Raw genomic sequence first — 19,508 nt, forward strand, 5'->3', positions numbered from 1 at the left:
TGGTGAAGCCTTCTGGGCCACCCAGGCAACCCTGCCATTCCCAAGATTTTGATTAAACAGCTTTCGAGATAAATGCATGGAAAAATACCTAGTTTTTCAGAAGCCCATAAGTAACCACTTACTCATCCTCAGCTGTTGGTTATAACTGTCCTTAGTTGACCAGAGTTGTTTCAATCTGAATAGTGTGAGTTCTGTCTGATGTGGCAGAGGAAATGGAAGTTAGTTGGTTTGTAACTGGCAAGTTCTTCATTTGTAGTTTATAAATTGTTTTGGCAGCTGCCTCAGTTGCATAATGGGTGGAAGATCATTTAGGGCTACCTGAATTTATTATCTAAAGGCCTCTTATAAGAGAAATGATATGGAAAGCCTCATACTTAATGGGGAAAAAGTGATAGTTTAGCATTTGAGCAGATTAGTCCATACATATTCTAAGACTTTGTGTGTAATTGGCCAGCATAAATGGGCACATTTGTTCCCAACAAAGACAAATACAAAAATGTTAAATTCCTTATACATAATAGCCCCCCAAACAGGATGGGTAAATACACTGAGGCATAGTTATATAATAGAATACTATATAGTCATGAGAAAGAATGAACTATTGCTACATACAACAATAAGGATGAATCTCACAGATGTAAAATTGAGCAAAGAAACCAAACACTTCAAAAGAGAACCTTTATAAATAAAAAAATAAATAAGAATCTTCGTGATTCCATTTATATGAAGTTCAAAAAGGCTACTTAGGGGTGCCTGCGTGGCTCAGTTAAGCATCCGACTTTAGTTCAGGTCCCGATCTCACGGTCTGTGAGTTCAAGTCCCGAGTTGGGCTCTGCTGACAGCTCAGAGCCTGGAGCCTGCTTTAGAATCTGTATCTCTCTCTCTCTCTGCCCCTCCCCCGCTCGCACTCTGTCTCTGTCTCAAAAATATTTAAAAAAAAAAAAAAAAGGGCTACCCTAATCCTTTGTGTTAAATATCAGAATAATGGCTACCTTTGTGGGGACACAATGGAAACTTCGTGGGAGTTCAAAGTATTCTGTGTCTTGATTTAGGTGGTGGTAATGTGGGTGAATTAATATGCAAAAGATCATGCAGCTGTACACTTAAAATATGTAGGCTTACTATGTATATTAGGCCCTGATAGAAAAGTAGAAAGTAAAAGACATCAAAGATTGGTCTCCTTGTGGCTTCTAGATCTCCTTCTGCTTCAGCTGTTGCTCTTCTTTTGACACGAAGATGCTAGCCCTCTGATTGATGAAACCCCCTTCCTTAGTGTGTTCATCTGATTCGGAACCCAGATGGCACTCACTGGTTTTAGATTTACTGGTTTAAATTAATAGAGCAATTTTCTTTATAGAATGAGCCTATTTGATGAGTTTGGGATAATGCATTAATGTATTTTACATAGAGGGAAGTTTGTGATAATAGGGTAATTTGTTACACGTTGAGTGGTTACTTTTTAAAAAGTTTCTATTGTAGAACTGGCAGTCCACGTTTTAAAGCTATTAAAAGTTCTCAATTATTACCAATATAAACTTGAATGTACAACATCTTTTTAAATTATAGTTGCTGTACAATCTTATGTTTGTTTCAGCTGTAATTCTGTACATCACATTGTGCTTATTACCATGATGGATATGGGTACCATTTGTCACCATACACTGTTGTCACAATATCATTGACTATGTTTCCTGTGCTGTACTTTTCATCTCTGTGACTTATTTTGGAAGTGGAATTTTGTACTTCTTAAATCCCCTTCACCTAATTCACCCTCTGTGACTTATTTTGTAAGTGGAATTTTGTACTTCTTAATCCCCTTCACCTAATTCACCCATCCCCTCAACTCCATCCCCTCTGGCACCCACCATTTCTCTATTTATGATTCTTTGTTTTGTTTTTAAGATTCTACATGTAAGTGAAGGCATATGGTATTTGTCTTTATCAGACTTATTTCACTCAGCATAATGGCCTGTGGGTCCATCCATGTTGTCACACTTGGCAAGATCTCATACTTTTTGACGACTGAGTAATATTCCTGTGTGTGTACCACATCTTATACATTTATCTGTCAGTGTGCACTTAGGTTAGCTTTCATTTCTTAGCTATTGTAAAGCTACAGTGAACATAGGGGCGCACCTGTCTTTTCACACTGGGAGTTTTGTTTTCTTTGGGTAAATACCCAGTAGTTGAATTACTGGATTGTATGGTATTTCTTTTCTTTTCTGTTTAATTGATATTCAAGTTAGTTAACACACAGTGTAGTCCTGGCTTCAGGAGTAGATTCTAGTGATTCATCTCTTACGTATGATACCCAGTGCTTGTCCCGAAAAGTGCCCTCATTAATGCCCATCACCCATTTAACCCATCCCCCTGCCTTCCCCCACTCCAGCAACCCTCCATTTATTCTTTGTATTTAAGAGTCTCTTACAGTTTGCTTCCCTTCTCTTATGTTCATTTGTTGAGTTTCTCAGATTCCACATATGAATGAAATCATATGATATCTGTCTTTCTCGGACTGACTTATTTTGCTTGGCATAATGCCCTCCAGGTCCATCCACATTGTTGCAAAATGGCAAGATTTCATTCTTTTTCATTGCGGAGTAGTATTCGCTGTAGGTATGTATGTATGTATGTATGAATGTGTATATCTTTTTAATTCATCAGTTGATGGACATTTGGGCGCTTTCCATAGTTTGGCTATTTGTCTTTAAAAAATATAATTTATTGTCAATTTAGCAAACATACAGTGTATACAGTGTGCTCTTGGCTTTGGAAGTAGATTCTCATGATTCATCGCTTACATACAATACCCAGTGCTGATCCCAACAAATGCCCTCCTCAATGCCCATCACCCATTTTCCCCTCTCCCCCAAACCCCTCCCATCAACCCTCAGTTTGTTCTCTGTATTTAAGTCTCTTATGGTTTGCCTCCCTCTCTGTTTTTTCCCCTTCCCTTCCCCCATGGTTTTCTGTTAAGTTTATCAAATTCCACATGAGTGAAAACATAGGATATCTGTCTTTCTTTGACTTATTTCATTTAGCATAATACTCTCTAGTTCCATCCACATTGCAAATGGCAAGATTTCATTCCTTCTCATTGCCAAGTAGTGTTCCATTGTATATCTAAACCACATCTTCTTCATCCATTTGTCAGTTGATGGACATTTGAGCTCTTTCCATAATTTGGCTATTGTTGAAAGTGCTGCTATAAACATTGGAGTACATGTGCCCCATGAATCAGCACTCCTGTATCTTAGTAGTATAAATTCCTAGTAGTGCTATTGCTAGGTTGTAGGGTAATTCTATTTTTAATTTTTTGAGGAACTTCCACACTGTTTTCCAGAGCAGCTACACCAGTTTGCATTCCCACCAACAGTTCTAAGAGGGTTCCTGTTTTTCCACACCCTTGCCAACATCTGTTGTTTCCTGAGTTATTAATTTTAGCCACTCTGACTGGTGTGAGGTGGAATCAGACTGATTTTGATTTGTATTTCCCTGATAATGAGTGATGTTGAGCATCTTTTCATGTGTCTGTTGGCCATCAGGATGTCTTTGGAAAAGTGTCTATTCATGTCTTCTCATTTGTTCATTGGGTTATTTGTTTTTTGGATGTTGAGTTTAAGTTCTTTATAGATTTTGGCTACTAACCTTTTATCCGATATGTCATTTGCAAATAACTTCTCCCATTCCGTTGGTTGCCTTTTAGTTTTGTTGATTGTTTCCATTGCAGTACAGAAGCATTTTATCTTGATGAGGTTCCAATAGTTCATTTTTGCTTTTATTTCCCTTGCCTTTGGAGATGCGTCAAGCAAGACGTTGCTGCATCTGAGGTCAGAGAGATTGTTGCCTTTTTTTCCCTTTAGGGTTTTGATGGTTTCCTGTCTCACATTTAGGACTTTCATTCCTTTTGAGTTTATTTTTGTGTATGGTGTAAGAAAGTGGTCCAGTTTCATTCTGCATGTTGCTGTCCAGTTCTAGCATCATTTGCTAAAGAGATGTCTTTTTTCCATCGGATACTCTTTACTGCTTTGTCAAAGATTAGGTGGCTGTACATTTGTGGGTCCAATTCTGGGTTCTCATGCACATTGGTCTGTGTGTCTGTTTTCGTGCCAATACCATACTGTCTTGATGATTACAGCTTTGCAGTAGAGGCTAAAGGCTGTGATTTCTCTCACTTTGGTTTTCTTTTTCAACATTACTTTGGCTACTTGGGATCTTTTGTGGTTCCATACAAATTTTAGGATTGCTTGTTCTAGCTCTGAGAAGAATGCTGGTGCAATTTTAATTGGGATTGCATTGAATATGTAGATTGCTTTGGGTAGTGTTGACATTTTAACAGTATTTGTTCCTCCATTCCATGAGCATGGAATGTTTTTCCATTTCTTTGTGTCTTCAGTTGCGTTCATAAGCTTTCTATAGTTTTCAGCATACAGATCTCTTACCTTTTGGTTAGATTTATTCTTAGGTATTTTATGGTTTTTGGTGTAAGTGTAAATGGGATTGATTCCTTGATATCTCTTTCTGTTGCTTCATTATTGGTGTATAGAAATGCAGCTGATTTTGTGCATTGATTTTATATCTTGTGACTTTGCTGAATTCATCTATCAGCTCTAGCAGTTTTTCGGTGGAGTCTTTCAGGTTTTCCATATAGAGTATCATGTCATCTGTGAAGAGTGAAAGTTTGACTTCTTCTTTGCCAATTTGGAGGCCTTTTATTTCTTTTTGTTGTGATTGTTGAGGCCAGGACTTCCAACACTATGTTGAACAACAGGGCGAGAGTGGGCATCCCTGTCATGTTCCTGATCTTAGGGAGAAAGCTCTCAGTTTTTCCTCCATTGAGGATGATATTAGCTGTGCGCCTTCGTATATGGCTTTTGTGATGTTGAGGTATCCCTTCTATCCCTACTTTCTTGAGGGTTTTTATCAAGAAGGGATGCTGTATTTTGTCAGATGGTTTTTCTGCATCTATTGACAGGATCATATGGTTCTTATCCTTTCTTCTGTTAATGTGGTGTATCATGTTGATTGATTATGAATATTGAACCAGCCCTGCAACCCAGGAATGAATCCCTCTTGATCATGGTGAATAGTTCTTTTAATGTACTGTTGAGTTCGATTTGCTAGTATCTTGTTGAGAATTTTTGCATCCAGCTTCATCAGGGATATTGGCCTGTAATCCTTTTTAGAGGGGTCTTTGGTTTTTGGAATCAAGGTAATGCTGGCTTCATAGAATGAGTTTGAAAGCTTTCCTTCCATTTCTTTTTCTTTTTTTTTTTTTTTTTTTGAATTTCTATTTTTAATTTTTTAGGAAGCTCCATACTGTTTTCCACAGTGGTTGTATCAGTTTGCATTCCCTCCAACTGCACAGGGCTTCCTTTTTGTCTACATCGTTGCCAACATTTATTGTTTCTTGTCCATTTGGTATTGCTTATTCTGACAGATGTGAGGTGCTATCTCATTGTAGTTTTGATTTGTATTTGCCCGATGATTAGTGATATTGAGCATCTATTCATGTGTCTGTTGGCCATCTGTATGTCTTCTTTGGAAAAATGTCTATTTGGGTCCTCTGTCCATCTTTAATCAGATTATTGGGGTTATTTTTTTGTGTTGTGTAAGTTCTTTACAGTTTGGATATTAAACCCTTACTGGAGAGGGTACCTGGGTGGCTCAATCAGTTAAGTGTCTGACTCTTGATTTTAGTTCAGGTCATGAGCTCATGGTTTGTGGGATTGAGCCCTGCATCAGGCTCTGCACTGTGTGGAGCCTGGTTGGGATTCTTTCCCTCTCCCTCTCTCTCTGCCTCTCTTCTGCTTGTGCACATACTCTCTCTCTGTCAAAATAAATAAATAAACATTAAAAAAATAAACCCTTATTGGATATATCATTTGCAAATATCTTCTCCCAGTGGTAGGTTGCCTTTTCCTTTTTTTGGTTTCCTTTGTTGTGCAAAAGCTTTTTAAAGACAACATCAGTGTCTTAAATACATATATTGGGTAAAGAAGAAATAAAAGTCTTTCACATCTCATGAATTTCTGGTAGTTGAAAAAATTCTTGTTACTACAGCTTTTCATTCTGCAGCTAATAATACAAGCATCAGAGTAGGATTATGACGGAGTATAAATGATGGGAGAGGAAATTCATACTTCTGTGATACTAAAGTAGACAAAGGCTGGTCAGGACATGGGAAATAAGCCTAAAGTATGTGTATTTTGTGCCTTTTACCATCATCAGTGTTGTGGAAATTGGGTTGCATCGGAAATTCACCTGATTTCTTAAATGCTTATATTGATAATTGTTGTAACTCAGTGATGGGTATGTGGGGTTCATTATGCTGTTCTGCCTACATTTGTGTATGTTTGAAATTTTTTGTAAAATGTAAAAAAAAAAAAAATCTAACAGTTGATCCTGCTAACACATTATTTTCTGTTCTGTCAGCATAGTTTTCTGATATTTACTTAGATCACTGGAAAATTCCCTGAGTTTTTCTTTAGGTTTTGTGTTTCTGATGGGACATACTCTTTTTACCACAGGAGTGTTTTTTATTTTTCCTTTTTTAGGCTGTATATTTTATGTAGGTGTATTTCTGAAATTAATACTTGAAAACAGCTTGAAATGCTCTTTCTTTTCTGTTTTTTCATGGAGAATGCCAAGCAGTATTTCATTTTGTACTTAATATTGTATGTTATGTTTATACTCATCTGCTATTTCCTGACTTCCTTCTGTATGTAGGGCAATGCTGGATTTCATATCTTTGTAGGATTTTGCACAGAGTATGCTTAACAGGTATTCTGATTTTAGAACTATTTCCAAGAAGGGCCAAGGCATCTAAATATAAATATTTATATACTCTAGATTTTGAGTGATTAACTTCTGTCAGATTTATGACATGTAAATTCATTCATTGATTAGATAAATATTTGCGTTTCTTTTTAATTCTGGACACTCTTACTGGCTGAACAAGGCAGAAAAGGTCTCTTGCCCTCATGAAGCTTACATTTTAGTGGGGTGATACAACATAAACTAATAAGGTAATTCGTGTTGTGATTAATTTTGAGACCATAACAGAAGATGAGGTGTTGAAGAGTGATGGTGAGTAGTGACGTTAGATTGGGGTAGCCAGGGAAGGCCTCTTTGGGGTGGTGACATTTTAGCAGATACCAGAAAGACAAGATAGAATTAGCTATTCATAGTTTTGTTGTAGCGTAAGTTTTTTGTTCCTTTTTTTGCTGAGTAGTGTTTTGTTGTTAATACCATAATTTATCTCTTGTCCTTGTTTCTAGTTTTTGCTATTGTGAATAAAGCTACTGTGTACATTTGTGTACAAGTTCCTTTTTGAGCATGTTTTCATTTTTCCTGGGTAAATGCTGGGAATGAAATTTGGGGTCATAGGTATGTGTTTAATATTGTAAGAAATCATTAAACTCTTTCCCAAAGTCGTAGTATCATTTTACACTATCAGCAGTGTAAGGGGGTTCCAGTTGCTCCATATCATCACACACATTTGGTGTCACCTACCGTCCTTTAAATTTTAAGCCAAGATACCAAAATGGTATCTTACGGTGTTTTTTCCAACATAATTATTTTTTATTGTTGTAAAATACATGTGTATAAAAGTTACTATTTTAAGTGTGTAGTTCAGTGGCATTGAGTACAGTCACATTGTTGTGTAACCATTACCACCATCCATAACTTTTTCAGACTCCCAAACTGAAATTCTGTACCCATTAAACAATAACTTACCATTCCCTGTTCCCCCCGCTCCTGGCAGCCACCTTCTGCTTTCTGTCTCTGTGGTAGAATAGTCTCTTGTGTCGGGTAGTCTCTTGACTGCTGTAGGAAACTCCTATCTGGCTTATTTCACTTAGCATAATGTCTTCAAGGTTCATCTGTGTTGTAGCATATATCAGAACTTCTTTTTAAGACTGAATGATATTCCACTCTAGGTATATACCACATTTTGTTTATCCGTTCACCCAGCATGGATGTTTGAGTTGTCTCATTGTGTTTTAATTTGCATTTCCCCAGTAATTAATGATGTTCAGCTCTTCGTATGTTTATTGGTCATTCAGATAACTTCTTTTGCCCGTTTTTAAAAAATGTGTTTTTCCTTTTTTATTGCTGATTTGTAAATATTCCTTATGTATTCTGGATACAAGTCCTTTATCAGATATATTGATTGTGAATGTTTTCTTCTTGACTGGCTTTACCTTTTTTTTCCCCCTCTTGTTTTGGGCGATAGTAGAAGAAAGAACCATTGTTTTGCTTCTTGAAATGCTTGGCTTGGCCAAGTCTGGGAGGTAGCCTCCATAGAAGTGATTTTGGGATGTGGCTAGACTATGTGGAATATCTTCTTAAATATTTTATTATGTTACCATTATTTTAAATGTATGACTAACCCCATTCAGAGAATGATTTGGTTTGAAAAGAAGTTGAAAAAATATGACTTGGAAAAAAAATAGTTTTCTGCTCTGGGACATTGTAATCAAAGCTAGATGACTTTACCTTTTTACTGATTGGGGCGTTATCCTAAGAAAATAATTTAGGACAAGCAGTATATGAAATTGATCATTGCTGCATTAATTATAATTGTGAAAGATGGAATTCTCTAAATGTTCAATAAGAAAACTAAGGGGGTGCTTGGGTGGCTCAGTTGGTTAAGCATCTGACTCTTGATTTCGGCTCAGGTTATGACTCAAGGTTCTTGAGTTTGAGCCCCATGTTGGGCTCTGTGCTGTCAGTACAGACCCTGCTTGGGATTCTCTCTTCCTCTTTCTCTGCCACTCCCCTGCTCATTCTCTCTGTCTCTCTCTCTCTCAAATAAATAAGCATTTTTAAAACACTTTTAAAAAATAAAATGGGATAGTAAAGTAGCTACCCCGTAGAATTGTCATGAGGATTGAAGGGAAGAATGCCCCTAAAGTTTTGGCTGACTCATACTAAATGTGCAGTAAATGCTGGCTGCTGCTGCTGCTGTTGCACAACATGATGGTATGTGTTTAAAGGCTGTGGGATTATGTGTGTTCCACTCACCTTTTATTTTCTTAGCAGTAGTTTTTTTCCCCCTTCCTTTCTGTTACCTATCATATTAAACCATCATTAGATTCAGACCACCTATATGAAAGGTCAACTTCTTTCCATCTCCATTGATCTGTTACAGTTTACCATCAGCTCTCAGATGCTCTGCTCTAGTTGCCTCCCAGTTGGTCTCACTGAAAATATATATATATATATATATATATATATATATATATATACACACACACACATATATACACATTTTTTTTCATCTTTTCCAATTTATATTCTTTATGGTGACTTTTGATAATTAGAACTTTTACATTTTGATGAAATCTAATTCATCAGATTTTTTTTTTCTTTTATGATTAGTACTTATTTGTGTTTTGTCTAAGCTTTTTCTCACCCAAGGTCACTAAGATACTGTTTTCTTAGTAGCTTTAATAGTTCTAGCTTTTATGTTTAGATAGTTTGTTTCAAATTGATTTTTTGTATCTGGTATGGGATAGGAATACAAGGTTATTTTTCCTCCTGTATATCTAGTTCTAGCACCATTTTTTGAAAGATACTTGAATTTCTTTATTGATTTATCTTGGTACCTTGCTTGGAAGTCAGTGTGGGTCTGTTTCTGGGCTCTGTTCTGTTCCATTGATTTCTTTGTCTAGCCTTGCACCAACACCACAGATTTTCTATAGCTTTATAGTAAATTTTAAAATGAGGTGGTATAAAACATGTAGCCTTGTTTTTTATTTTCATGATTATTTTGGCTGTTCTAAGTATTTTGCATTGCCATATGCCTTTTAGAATCAGTTTTTCAGTTTCTTCAAAAAGACCAGTTGGGATTTTTATTGATATTTGTATTTGGGGAGAATTGACAACGTTGAGCTCTTTGACTTATGAAGGTGGTACATCTCTCCCATTTATTTAGATCCTCTTTTAATTTTCCTCAGTGGTCTTTTATATTTTTCATTGTAGAAGTTCTGCATGTTTTTCATTAGATTTATCCTAAGTAATGTTTTTTTTTAATCCTAAGTAAAGTTTATGGTTTTTAATAGTACTACAAATAGTATTTTAAAATTTTATTTTCAGTTTGTTGCTAAACTGAGAGTACAGTTTATTTTAAATTGAGCATGTATCCTGTGACCTTGCTAAATTAATTTATTAGTTCTAGTAGGATTTTTTTAGTTGGTACATTTCTTAGGGTTTTCTACATACACGGTCAATCATATGGTTTATAGGTAAAGACATTTTTAGTTCTTCCTTTCCACAATTTGTGCTTCTTATTTCTTGTTGCAGTGTAGAACCTATAGTATGGTATTGATTAGAAGTAGAAATGATGGAAGTGGATATCCTTGCCTTGTCCCAGTCTTTGGGGGTAAAAGATTCATTATTTCACCATTAATATGGTGTTCACTATAATTGTTTTGCAGATGCCCTCACTCCCCCCTTTTTGATTTCATGAATGGATATTGAATTTTGTCTGATTATCTTTCTGTATTTATTTATTTTTTAAACATTTTATTTTTAAGTAATTTCTATACCCAATGTGGGGCTTAAACTTAACCCCAAGATCGAGAGTCACATGCTCTGCCAACTGAGCCAGCCAGGCACCCCTGTCTTTCTGCATTTATTGATATCATATGTGATTTCCTTGTTTATTTTGTTAATGTGGTAGGAGACATTGATGTTTTAAAATTTTTTTATTTTTGATTTTTGTAATGTTTATTTTGAGAGCTAGTGTGTGTGCTAGTGCAGGGGAGGGGCAGAGAGAGGGAGGGAGAGAGAATCCCAAGCAGGCTCTGGGCTGACAGAGCCCCTACCCCCCCCCCCCCCCATGTGGGGCTCAGTCTCACCAAGTGTGAGACCATGACCTAAGCTGAAATCAAAAGTCAGATGCTTAACTGACTGAGCCCAGGGGACCCTGATTTTTTTAAATTAAACCTTTTATTTGAGATAATTGTAGATTCTTATGCACTTGTAAGGAACAATACAGAAACATTCCATATACCCTTCCCGGTTTTCCTCATTGGTAATAACATTTTCAAAAACTGTAGTACAGTATCACTACTAAGATAATGACATTGATGTGGTCAAGATACAGAATATTTCCATTATTACAAGGATCCCTTTTATAGACCTTTTGTTGCCCTTTCATAGCCATCCCTATTTCCTTCCTTCCTCAGCCCCTCCCTAAACCCTGGGAACAACTCATCTCCATTTCTGTAGTTTGTCATTTCAGAAATGTTGACACAAATTGAATCAGATGGAATGTAACTTGATGGGGTTGGCTTTTTTTTTTTTTTTTTTTTTTTTTTTTACTTTTTCTCTATGGTACCGCAGTTTGTTCAGTCATTCACCCATTGGAGGTCATCTTGGTTTCTAGTTTGGGCCTATTTGTGTGAACTTAAGTGTTGCTTTCTCTGGGATAAATGACCAGTTGTGCAGTTGCTGAGTCATGTAATAGTTGCATGTTTTTAATATTTTTTATAGATTGCCAAATTGTTTTCCACAATGGCCATACCATTTAATAATCCCATCAGCAGTGTGTGAGGAATCCAGTTTTTCCACATCCTTTCCAGGATTTGGTGTTGTCACTAGTTTTTATTTTAGCCATTCTGGTTGATGTGTAGTGATCTTTCATGGTAATTTTAAACTGTATTTCCCTAATGGTTAATGATGTTGAACTGTTGAACATCTTTTCATGTGCTTGTTTGCTGTCTGTATATCTTCTGTTTTGAAATGTCTTTTTGTGTCTTTTGCCCATTTTTTAATGGATTTTTTTTCTACTGGGTTTTCAGAGTTCTTTATATATTCTATATACTAGTCCCTTGTCTCTTTCCGATATGTGGTTTGGAAAAATATTTTCCCCATTCTGTAACTTGTCTTTTTTATCCTCCTAACAAGGTCTTTTATAGAACAAAAGTTTTTTAGTTTTGAAGAACTCCAGTGTATTTGTTTCTCTTTTTATAGATTGTGCTTTTGGGGTCTAAGAACTCTTTGCCTCGCCAGATCCTGAAGGTTTCTCTTATATTTTCCCTAAAAGTTTTATAGTTTGACATTTTACATTTTAAGTCTATAATTATTTAAAAAAATTTTTTTAATGTTTATTTATTTTTGAGAGAGAGAGAACAAGTAGGGGAGGGGCAGAGAGAGAGGCAGACAGAAGCAGAAGCAGGCTCCAGGCTCTGAGCTGTCAGCACAGAGCCCGACACAGGGCTTAAGCCCACAAACCATGAGATCATGACCTGAGCTGAAGTCGATGCCCAACCGACTAAGCCACCCAGGTGCCCCAAGTCTGTAATCATTTTTAATAAATGTGTGCATTATGAGACTTAGGTCAGGGTTTAGTTTTTTTTACTGATGGATATCCATTTGCCCCAGCACCATTTGTAAAAACTATGTTACTTTGGTTGAATTACTTTTGCATTTTGTCAGAATCATTTTGGGGCATTTTTGTGTGTATCTGTTTCTGGGTTTTCTATTCCATTCCATTGATTTATATATCTTTCCTCCCACCAATACCACATAGTTTTGATTACCATACCCATATAATAAGCCTTGAAATTGGGTAGACTGATGCCTCCCATTTTCCTGTAAAAGTTGATTTAGTTATAAAAAGGTTGTAGTTTGGGGGCGCCTGGGTGGCGCAGTCGGTTAAGCGGACTTCAGCCAGGTCACGATCTCACGGTCCATGAATTCGAGCCCCGCGTCAGGCTCTGGGCTGATGGCTCGGAGCCTGGAGCCTGCTTCCGATTGTGTGTCTCCCTCTCTCTCTGACCCTCCCCCGTTCATGCTCTGTCTCTCTCTGTCCCAAAAATAAAAAAAAAAATAAAAAATAAAAAAAAATTAAAAAAAAATTAAAAAAAAAAAGGTTGTAGTTTGTGTGATTAGATGTCTAGGTAAATATTATCTTTACTGTTTTTTCTTTAAAGCAATTATAATATCTTTATATAAATTAAATTATATTGCTTATTCATTAATATAACAAAAAAAAGTAATTCAAGTATAGTTAACCTACAGCATTATATTAGTTTCAGGTGTACAGTACAGTGACCCATCAATTCTATATATTACTCAGTGCACATCAAGATGAGTTGTACTCTTAATCCCTTCACGTATTTCACCCATCCCCCCACCCACCTCCCCTCTGGTGACCATCTGTTTGTTCCCTATAGTTAAGAGTCATTTTATTTTATTTTATTTTATTTTATTTTATTTTATTTTATTTTATTTTATTTTAATTTTATTTTTTGCTTTTATATATATATATATATATATATATATATATATATATATATTCCCCTCAGCATTTTTTTTTTTTTTTAACTTACATCCAAGTTAGTTAGCATATAGTGCAACAATGATTTCAGGAGTAGATTCCAGTGATTCACCCCTGTGTATAACACCCAGTGCTTGTCCCAGCAAGTGTCTTCCTTAATGTCCCTTACCCATTTAGCCCGTCCCCCCTCCCACATCCCTCCAGCAACCCTCTGTTTGTTTTCTATATTTAAGAGTCTTATGTTTTTGTCCCCTTTCCTGTTTTTATATTTTATTTGCTTCCCTTCCCTTGTGTTCATCTGTTTTGTTTCTTAAATTCCTCATATGAGTGAAGTCATATACATGTCTTTCTCTGACCAATTTCAGATAGCATAATACCCACTAGTTCCATCCACATAGTTGCAAATGGCAAGATTTAATTCTTTTTGATTGCTGAGTAATACTCCATTGTGTGTGTGTGTGTGTGTGTGTGTGTGTGTGTGTGTGTGTGTGTGTGACATATCTTTATCCATTCATCTGTAGGGTCTGTTATTTGACTTGTCTCTTTTTCCCTTTTTGCTTTATTTCTTAAATTCCACGTGTGATTGAAATAAGATAATTGTGTTTCTCTGACTGGCCTGTTTTGCTTAGCACTATATGTTTTAGCTCTATCCATGCTGTTGCAAATGGCAAGGTTTCATTCTTTTTTATGGGTGAGTAATATTCCATTGTGTGTATATGTGTGTGTGTATGTATGTATGTAAACATCGCATCTGTTCTTTGGGTAAATATGCAGTAGTGCAATTACTGGATCATAGGGTAGTTCTATTTTTAATTTTTTGAGGAACTTCCGTGTTGTTTTCCGTAGTGACTGCACCAGTTTGCATTCCCACCAAAAAAGTTTTTTTTTATTTAATTTTTTAATGTTTATTTATTATTGAGAGAGAGAGAGCATGAGCATGGGAGGGGCAGAGAGAGGAAGAGATACAGAATCTGAAGCAGGCTCCAGGCTCCAAACTGTTAGCGCAGAGCCTGACGCGGGGCTTGAACTCCCAAACCGCGAGATCGCGATCCGAGCCGAAGTTGGTCGCTTAACTGACTGAACCACCCAGGCACCCTCCCCCCCACAGAAAAGTTTTATTTTTTATGCTTTATTACTTCAATTAAGGATGTGACAGAATATGTATTATTAAGCAACACCTGGTTCAGAGCCTGACATAATATTTGCTGATTTTAATTAAAGATTTGTCTGTTTCTCAAGATTTGAATGGCTCATTCTCTCTACAGTGGTCTCACATCAGCAACATGGCTACGGATTGGCTGGGCAGTATTGTGTCCATCAACTGTGGTGATAGCTTGGGGGTCTATCAGGGAAGAGTGTCAGCAGTGGATCAGATCAGCCAGACCATTTCTCTCACCCGGCCTTTCCACAATGGAGTGAAGTGCCTCGTGCCAGAAGTCACCTTCAGGTGAGTGTCCTGACTGATTTCTTCAAATCTAGTCTCGTGGTCTGTGGAGCTTGAATCTAGGTCCGATTGCCGACGTTCTCTTGTATGGGGCTGCTTTTGAGGAGAGTCTTGTCAGGTGAGATTTTGAAGTCTTAACTCTTCTAGTCTAGCTGCTGTTTCAGCATAGAGTTTGTGTTGTGTCATAATTAACTTTTAGCCAATGAATCGGGGTTTGTCAAATATTTTTCTCATCTCTGTCAAGCACTCAATATTATTTAAGTGGGTCAAATTCAGAATAATCTTTCTATTTTCTTTCTCAGATTTTTATTATTTGTATTTTCTTAGATCTAAGGCCTTTATTGATCCTCCCCCCACTGCATAAATGTATCTCTCTTTTAGATTTGTATTGTAATTTATCTCCAGAAGCACACTGTCTCCAGTAGCTGAGGTCCTTAGTTACTGAAATGTATTTTTCTTTCTTTTGTTTTTCTTTTTAATGTTTATTTACTTATTTTGAGAGAGAGTGTGAGCAAGCATGAGTAGGGGAGGGGCAGAGAGAGAAGGGAAGAGAGAATCCCAAGTAGGATCAAGCTGTTAATGCAGAACCCAACACAGTGCTTGATCTCATGAATCATGAAATCATGACCTGAGCCAAAACCATGAGTCAGATGCTTAAATGACCATGAGTCAGATGCTTAACTGATCTCAAGTTCAGTTGTCTGCAAGTTCAGTTGTTGTCTTCACATCCCTTTTTTCACCAGTTTGTCATACAGCCTCCCTTTCTTAGGTTAGAGCAACAACAGAACGGTCATACGAGAGCTTCCTCGACTCTCTAAAAAGTACCTTCACATAATCTTTAGGAGTATTCAATTCTTATTTCTAACCCCTTCTAAAATCTCAATAGAAGACATACCCTGTGTGTTCAGGGCTACCCTTGTCCTGTACGCTTCACATACTATCCTTTTCTGTCTCCTTTGACACCCTACTCCATGTCTTTTGTGTCTTCATTATCAGCCTCTATACTGTCTTTCTCCTCTTTGCATTCCAACATTCCCAGCCTTCCCCCACAGTTCACACCCTCCAACACCCATGTCCACCCACAGCTTGCATGTGCCATTAGGTATTGCCCGTCCTTTCCTTTCTCTTTATACCCACGGTTCTTTTCAGAGCAAAATAGTCTGTTTTCATTCCCTTTGTGGCCTCATTCTCTAGTTCTTCTTTTCCCCACCATTGTCTTTTTTTCTAATTTTACCGTCTTGCTAAACTAGCTCTCACTAGTTCAGTGTTACAAATGAACTAATTGCCAAATTCTGCAGCAGTGTCTTCATTCTAACGTTAACTCAGATGCCGCCTGTTGAAGTATTGTCTTTTAGTTCCTCTGTCACTCCTTTGGGTTTTCTTTCCATGTATTCTTCCATTCCTTTACATCCCCGACACCACGTTCCTTTTCTTCTACTTTTTTTTTAATGTTTGTTTATTTTTGAGAAACAGTATGTGAGTGGGGGAGAGGCAGAAAGAGAAGGAGACAGAGGATCCAAAGTGGGCTCTGTGCTGACAGCAGAGAGCCCTATGAGGAGCTTGAACTCACTAACTGTGAGATCGTGACCTGAGCCGAAGTTGGATGCTTAACTGACTGAGCCACCCAGGCGCCCCTCTTCTACTCACTTAAGATTGATTTACTCAAAGTTCTGTCTTTGATTCTTTTCTTTGTCTGTAATCTCTCTCGACCACTTCATGTGTACCCTCGTACACATTGAGACCCCAGATCTTTAATTTAGACCCATTATCTGAACTCCTGACACTTATTTTGTTTATTGGTCATTTCCAGGTGGATGTCCCACAAAATATCTTTCTGTTTTTACACGCGGTGTAGGGCTGGACCCTGAGATCAAGAGTCGGATGCTCTTTCAACTGAGCCAGTCAGGCACCCCTTGCACAGAATATCTTTTTTTTTTTTTTTAATGAATATGTGAAATTTGCTCACATATTCTTTTTTTTTTTTTTAATTTATTTATTTTGAGAGAGAAAGCGTGAGTGGGGAAGGGGTAGAGAAAGAGGGAGAGAGAAAGAAAACCAAAGCAGGCTCTGCACTGCCAGCATGAAGCTTCACATGTGGCTCGAACCCATGAATTGTGAGATTGTGACCTGAACTGAAGTCAGACGCTTAACTGACTGAGCCACCCAGGCGCCCTGCTCCCACAAAATATCTTAAATTTAAGATTTTCAAAGCTGAACTCATCATGTTATCTGTAGGTTTCTTCTTTCAAAGGTCTACCCTTAATCGGTAACTAATTATACCTTTCCGAGTTAGAAACTTAGGAATCATTGTAAATTCTTTCTCTTTGATCCTCATGCTTAGTCACCAAACCCTATGGAGTCCAAATGTCTCTTGGTTTCATCCTCCCCTCTCCATTTGCATTGTCACTTGCCCTGTTCGTTGCCTCTATTTCTTGCTTGATCTCCTCACTCAGTGTTCTTCCCGCTAGCTTTTCCACCTTCCCTACAGCCACTAGAAAAATGTAATATGAGTATGATCTGGTCCCCATTACCTCCACAGCTTTGCCTCCTGTCACTACTGTCCATCTCCAGAACTTTCCCATCACCCCACAGTGAAACTTCATACCCTGTAAACACTAACTCTCCAATCTCCTTTTCCTCCAGCCCTGGTAACCAATTTTTTACCTTCTTTTTCTATGAATGGGACTATTCTATATATCTCATATAAGTAGAATCATTTAATAATTGTCCTTTTGTGATAGCTTATTTTACTTATTAGCATACTGTCTTCAAAGTTCATCCATGGTGTACCATGTGTCAGAATTTCCCTCCTTTTAAAGGCCTGGTGGGGTGCCTGGGTGGCTCAGTCAGTTAAGTGTCCAACATCAGCTCAGGTCATGATCTCACGGTCTGTGAGTTCAAGCCCCTTTTTGGGCTCTGTGCCGACACTCAGAGCCTGGAGCCTGCTTCGGATTCTGTGTCTCCCTATCTCTCTGCCCCTCCTCAACTTACACTCTGCCTTCCTCTCTCTCAAAAAACAAACATTAAAAAAAATTTTTAAAGGCCTAGTAAGTATTTCACTGTAAGTCTGTACCATATTTTGTTTATCTGTTCATCTTACAGTGGACACTCGGGTTTCTACCCTTTGGCTCTTGGAAAGAATACTGCTATGAACATGAGTATGGCACTATTAGTTTTGAGACTTGGACTGTTTTGTGTATTTCAGGGCAGGTGACATTACAGAATTAAAAATTCTGGAGATACCAGGTCCTGGAGAAAATCAACATTTTGGAGACCTTCATCAGACAGAATTAGGCCCCTCTGGTGTTGGGTACCAAGTGGGTATCAATCAGAATGGCACAGGCAAGCTGGTGAAGAAGCCAACCTCTTCCAGCAGTGCCCCTCAGAATATCCCTAAGAGGACAGATGTGAAGAGCCAAGATGTTGCCGTTTCCCCACAGCAGCAGCAGTGCTCAAAGAGCTATGTGGACAGGCACACGGAATCCTTGAGTCAGTCCAAAAGTTTCCGTCGTCGGCACAACTCTTGTAAGTTGGATCAAGTTGATGTTTCTTCTTACCCTTGTGTTTCAGGGCTATAAGGTTTTATCCACTGCTGTTCTGTAAACAAATTCTTTGTTACCCTAGTGAAAAGGGATGCTGGTAAAGCTTCTCAAAAATACAGCATGATTCTCTTATTGTAGGTCTACCCCTTCAGGAGATTAAGGGAGAGAAAATAAGCTGTTAGAGACTCATACCAGCTCCTTACCCTCTCCCGCACTTAACTTCCTTCAAGAAAAGTCAGTAACCTGCCTGGAGTTCACGTGGACGAAAGCGATTATTGTCTTCAATCTGGTAACAGATGGTGGTGGTGATGTCTGAGTTGAGTCTACACTTGACTGTTCCAGGCAATTCTTGGCTAACTTGTGATTTGGCTCCCATCCTCAGAGGAAAGGAAGGGATTGGCTTATACATGTCTGTGATCGGACGGTCTCTGACAGACTACAATTTTTTTTTATTATTTTTTTTATTTTGAGAGAAAAAAGTGTGAGTGGAGGAGGGGCAGAGACAGAGAGGAAAGGGTGAGAATCCCAGGCGGGCTCCTCACTGTCAGTGCAGAGCCTGACGTGGGGCTCGAACCCATGAACTATGAGATCATGACTTGAGCAGAAATCAGATGCTCCACCGACTGAGCCACCCAGGCACCCCTTCCGACAGACTACAATTTTAAATTTGCTATATTCACTGTCCTTACTAACACATAAAGGAAAATATGCACTGGTGTGTTGATAGCCTAGTTGTGTTTGGCACTAACAAATTGTTGAATGCCATGTACTCACTATGGAACTGTAATTAATTCACTAGAATCTGGTATGCTTTTTAATGCATTCACTAGACTAATGTTATAAAAATGAATTATAACAGATTCACCAGAATCTGTGTGGCATCTGTGTTAGGGGCCAACATTTTTACATTTGAAAATGCCCTGATTTCATGAATAAACTCTTGAAATTTTGGAACTTAAAAAAATGTATTTCAGGACTCATTCCTTCACTGCTTAAGTAACTGTCTGAATTGACAGTGAAAACCTGAGACTAAAATTGAATTGTTACTTCCACATCTTTTGAAAAACTAAAGAATGCTTGGATAGGAAATTTACTATTTTCCTTTAGACTTTAACCTTCTCTGCTTTGCTTTATTCTCACTTAAAGCCCTTTTTTCTTTACTGAAAACACTGACTTGTTTGTTTAAAGTTCATGTAGTCAAGCAGCTTATAATCTCATGTGCTTAGAG

The 19,508-nt window shown here is 37.7% G+C and overlaps 1 protein-coding gene across 4 annotated transcripts in view; it reads left to right on the forward strand.

Annotated features, from left to right (window-relative positions):
- Nucleotides 1–19,508, forward strand: part of EDC3 (enhancer of mRNA decapping 3) — a 60,613-nt gene that overhangs the window by 3,432 nt on the left and 37,673 nt on the right. For all 4 annotated transcript variants that reach the window (XR_006218501.1, XM_042988395.1, XM_007084592.3 and 1 more), the window contains exons 2-3: nucleotides 14,560–14,741; nucleotides 17,944–18,263. Coding sequence is in view for 3 of the 4 variants with exons in the window: in XM_007084592.3 (XP_007084654.1) it covers nucleotides 14,560–14,741; nucleotides 17,944–18,263 (502 nt within the window). In the remaining variant the exon portion in view is untranslated. The remainder of the gene's footprint in view (nucleotides 1–14,559; nucleotides 14,742–17,943; nucleotides 18,264–19,508) is intronic.

This window comes from Panthera tigris, chromosome B3, assembly GCF_018350195.1.
Source record: "Panthera tigris isolate Pti1 chromosome B3, P.tigris_Pti1_mat1.1, whole genome shotgun sequence".
NCBI lineage: Eukaryota > Metazoa > Chordata > Mammalia > Carnivora > Felidae > Panthera > Panthera tigris.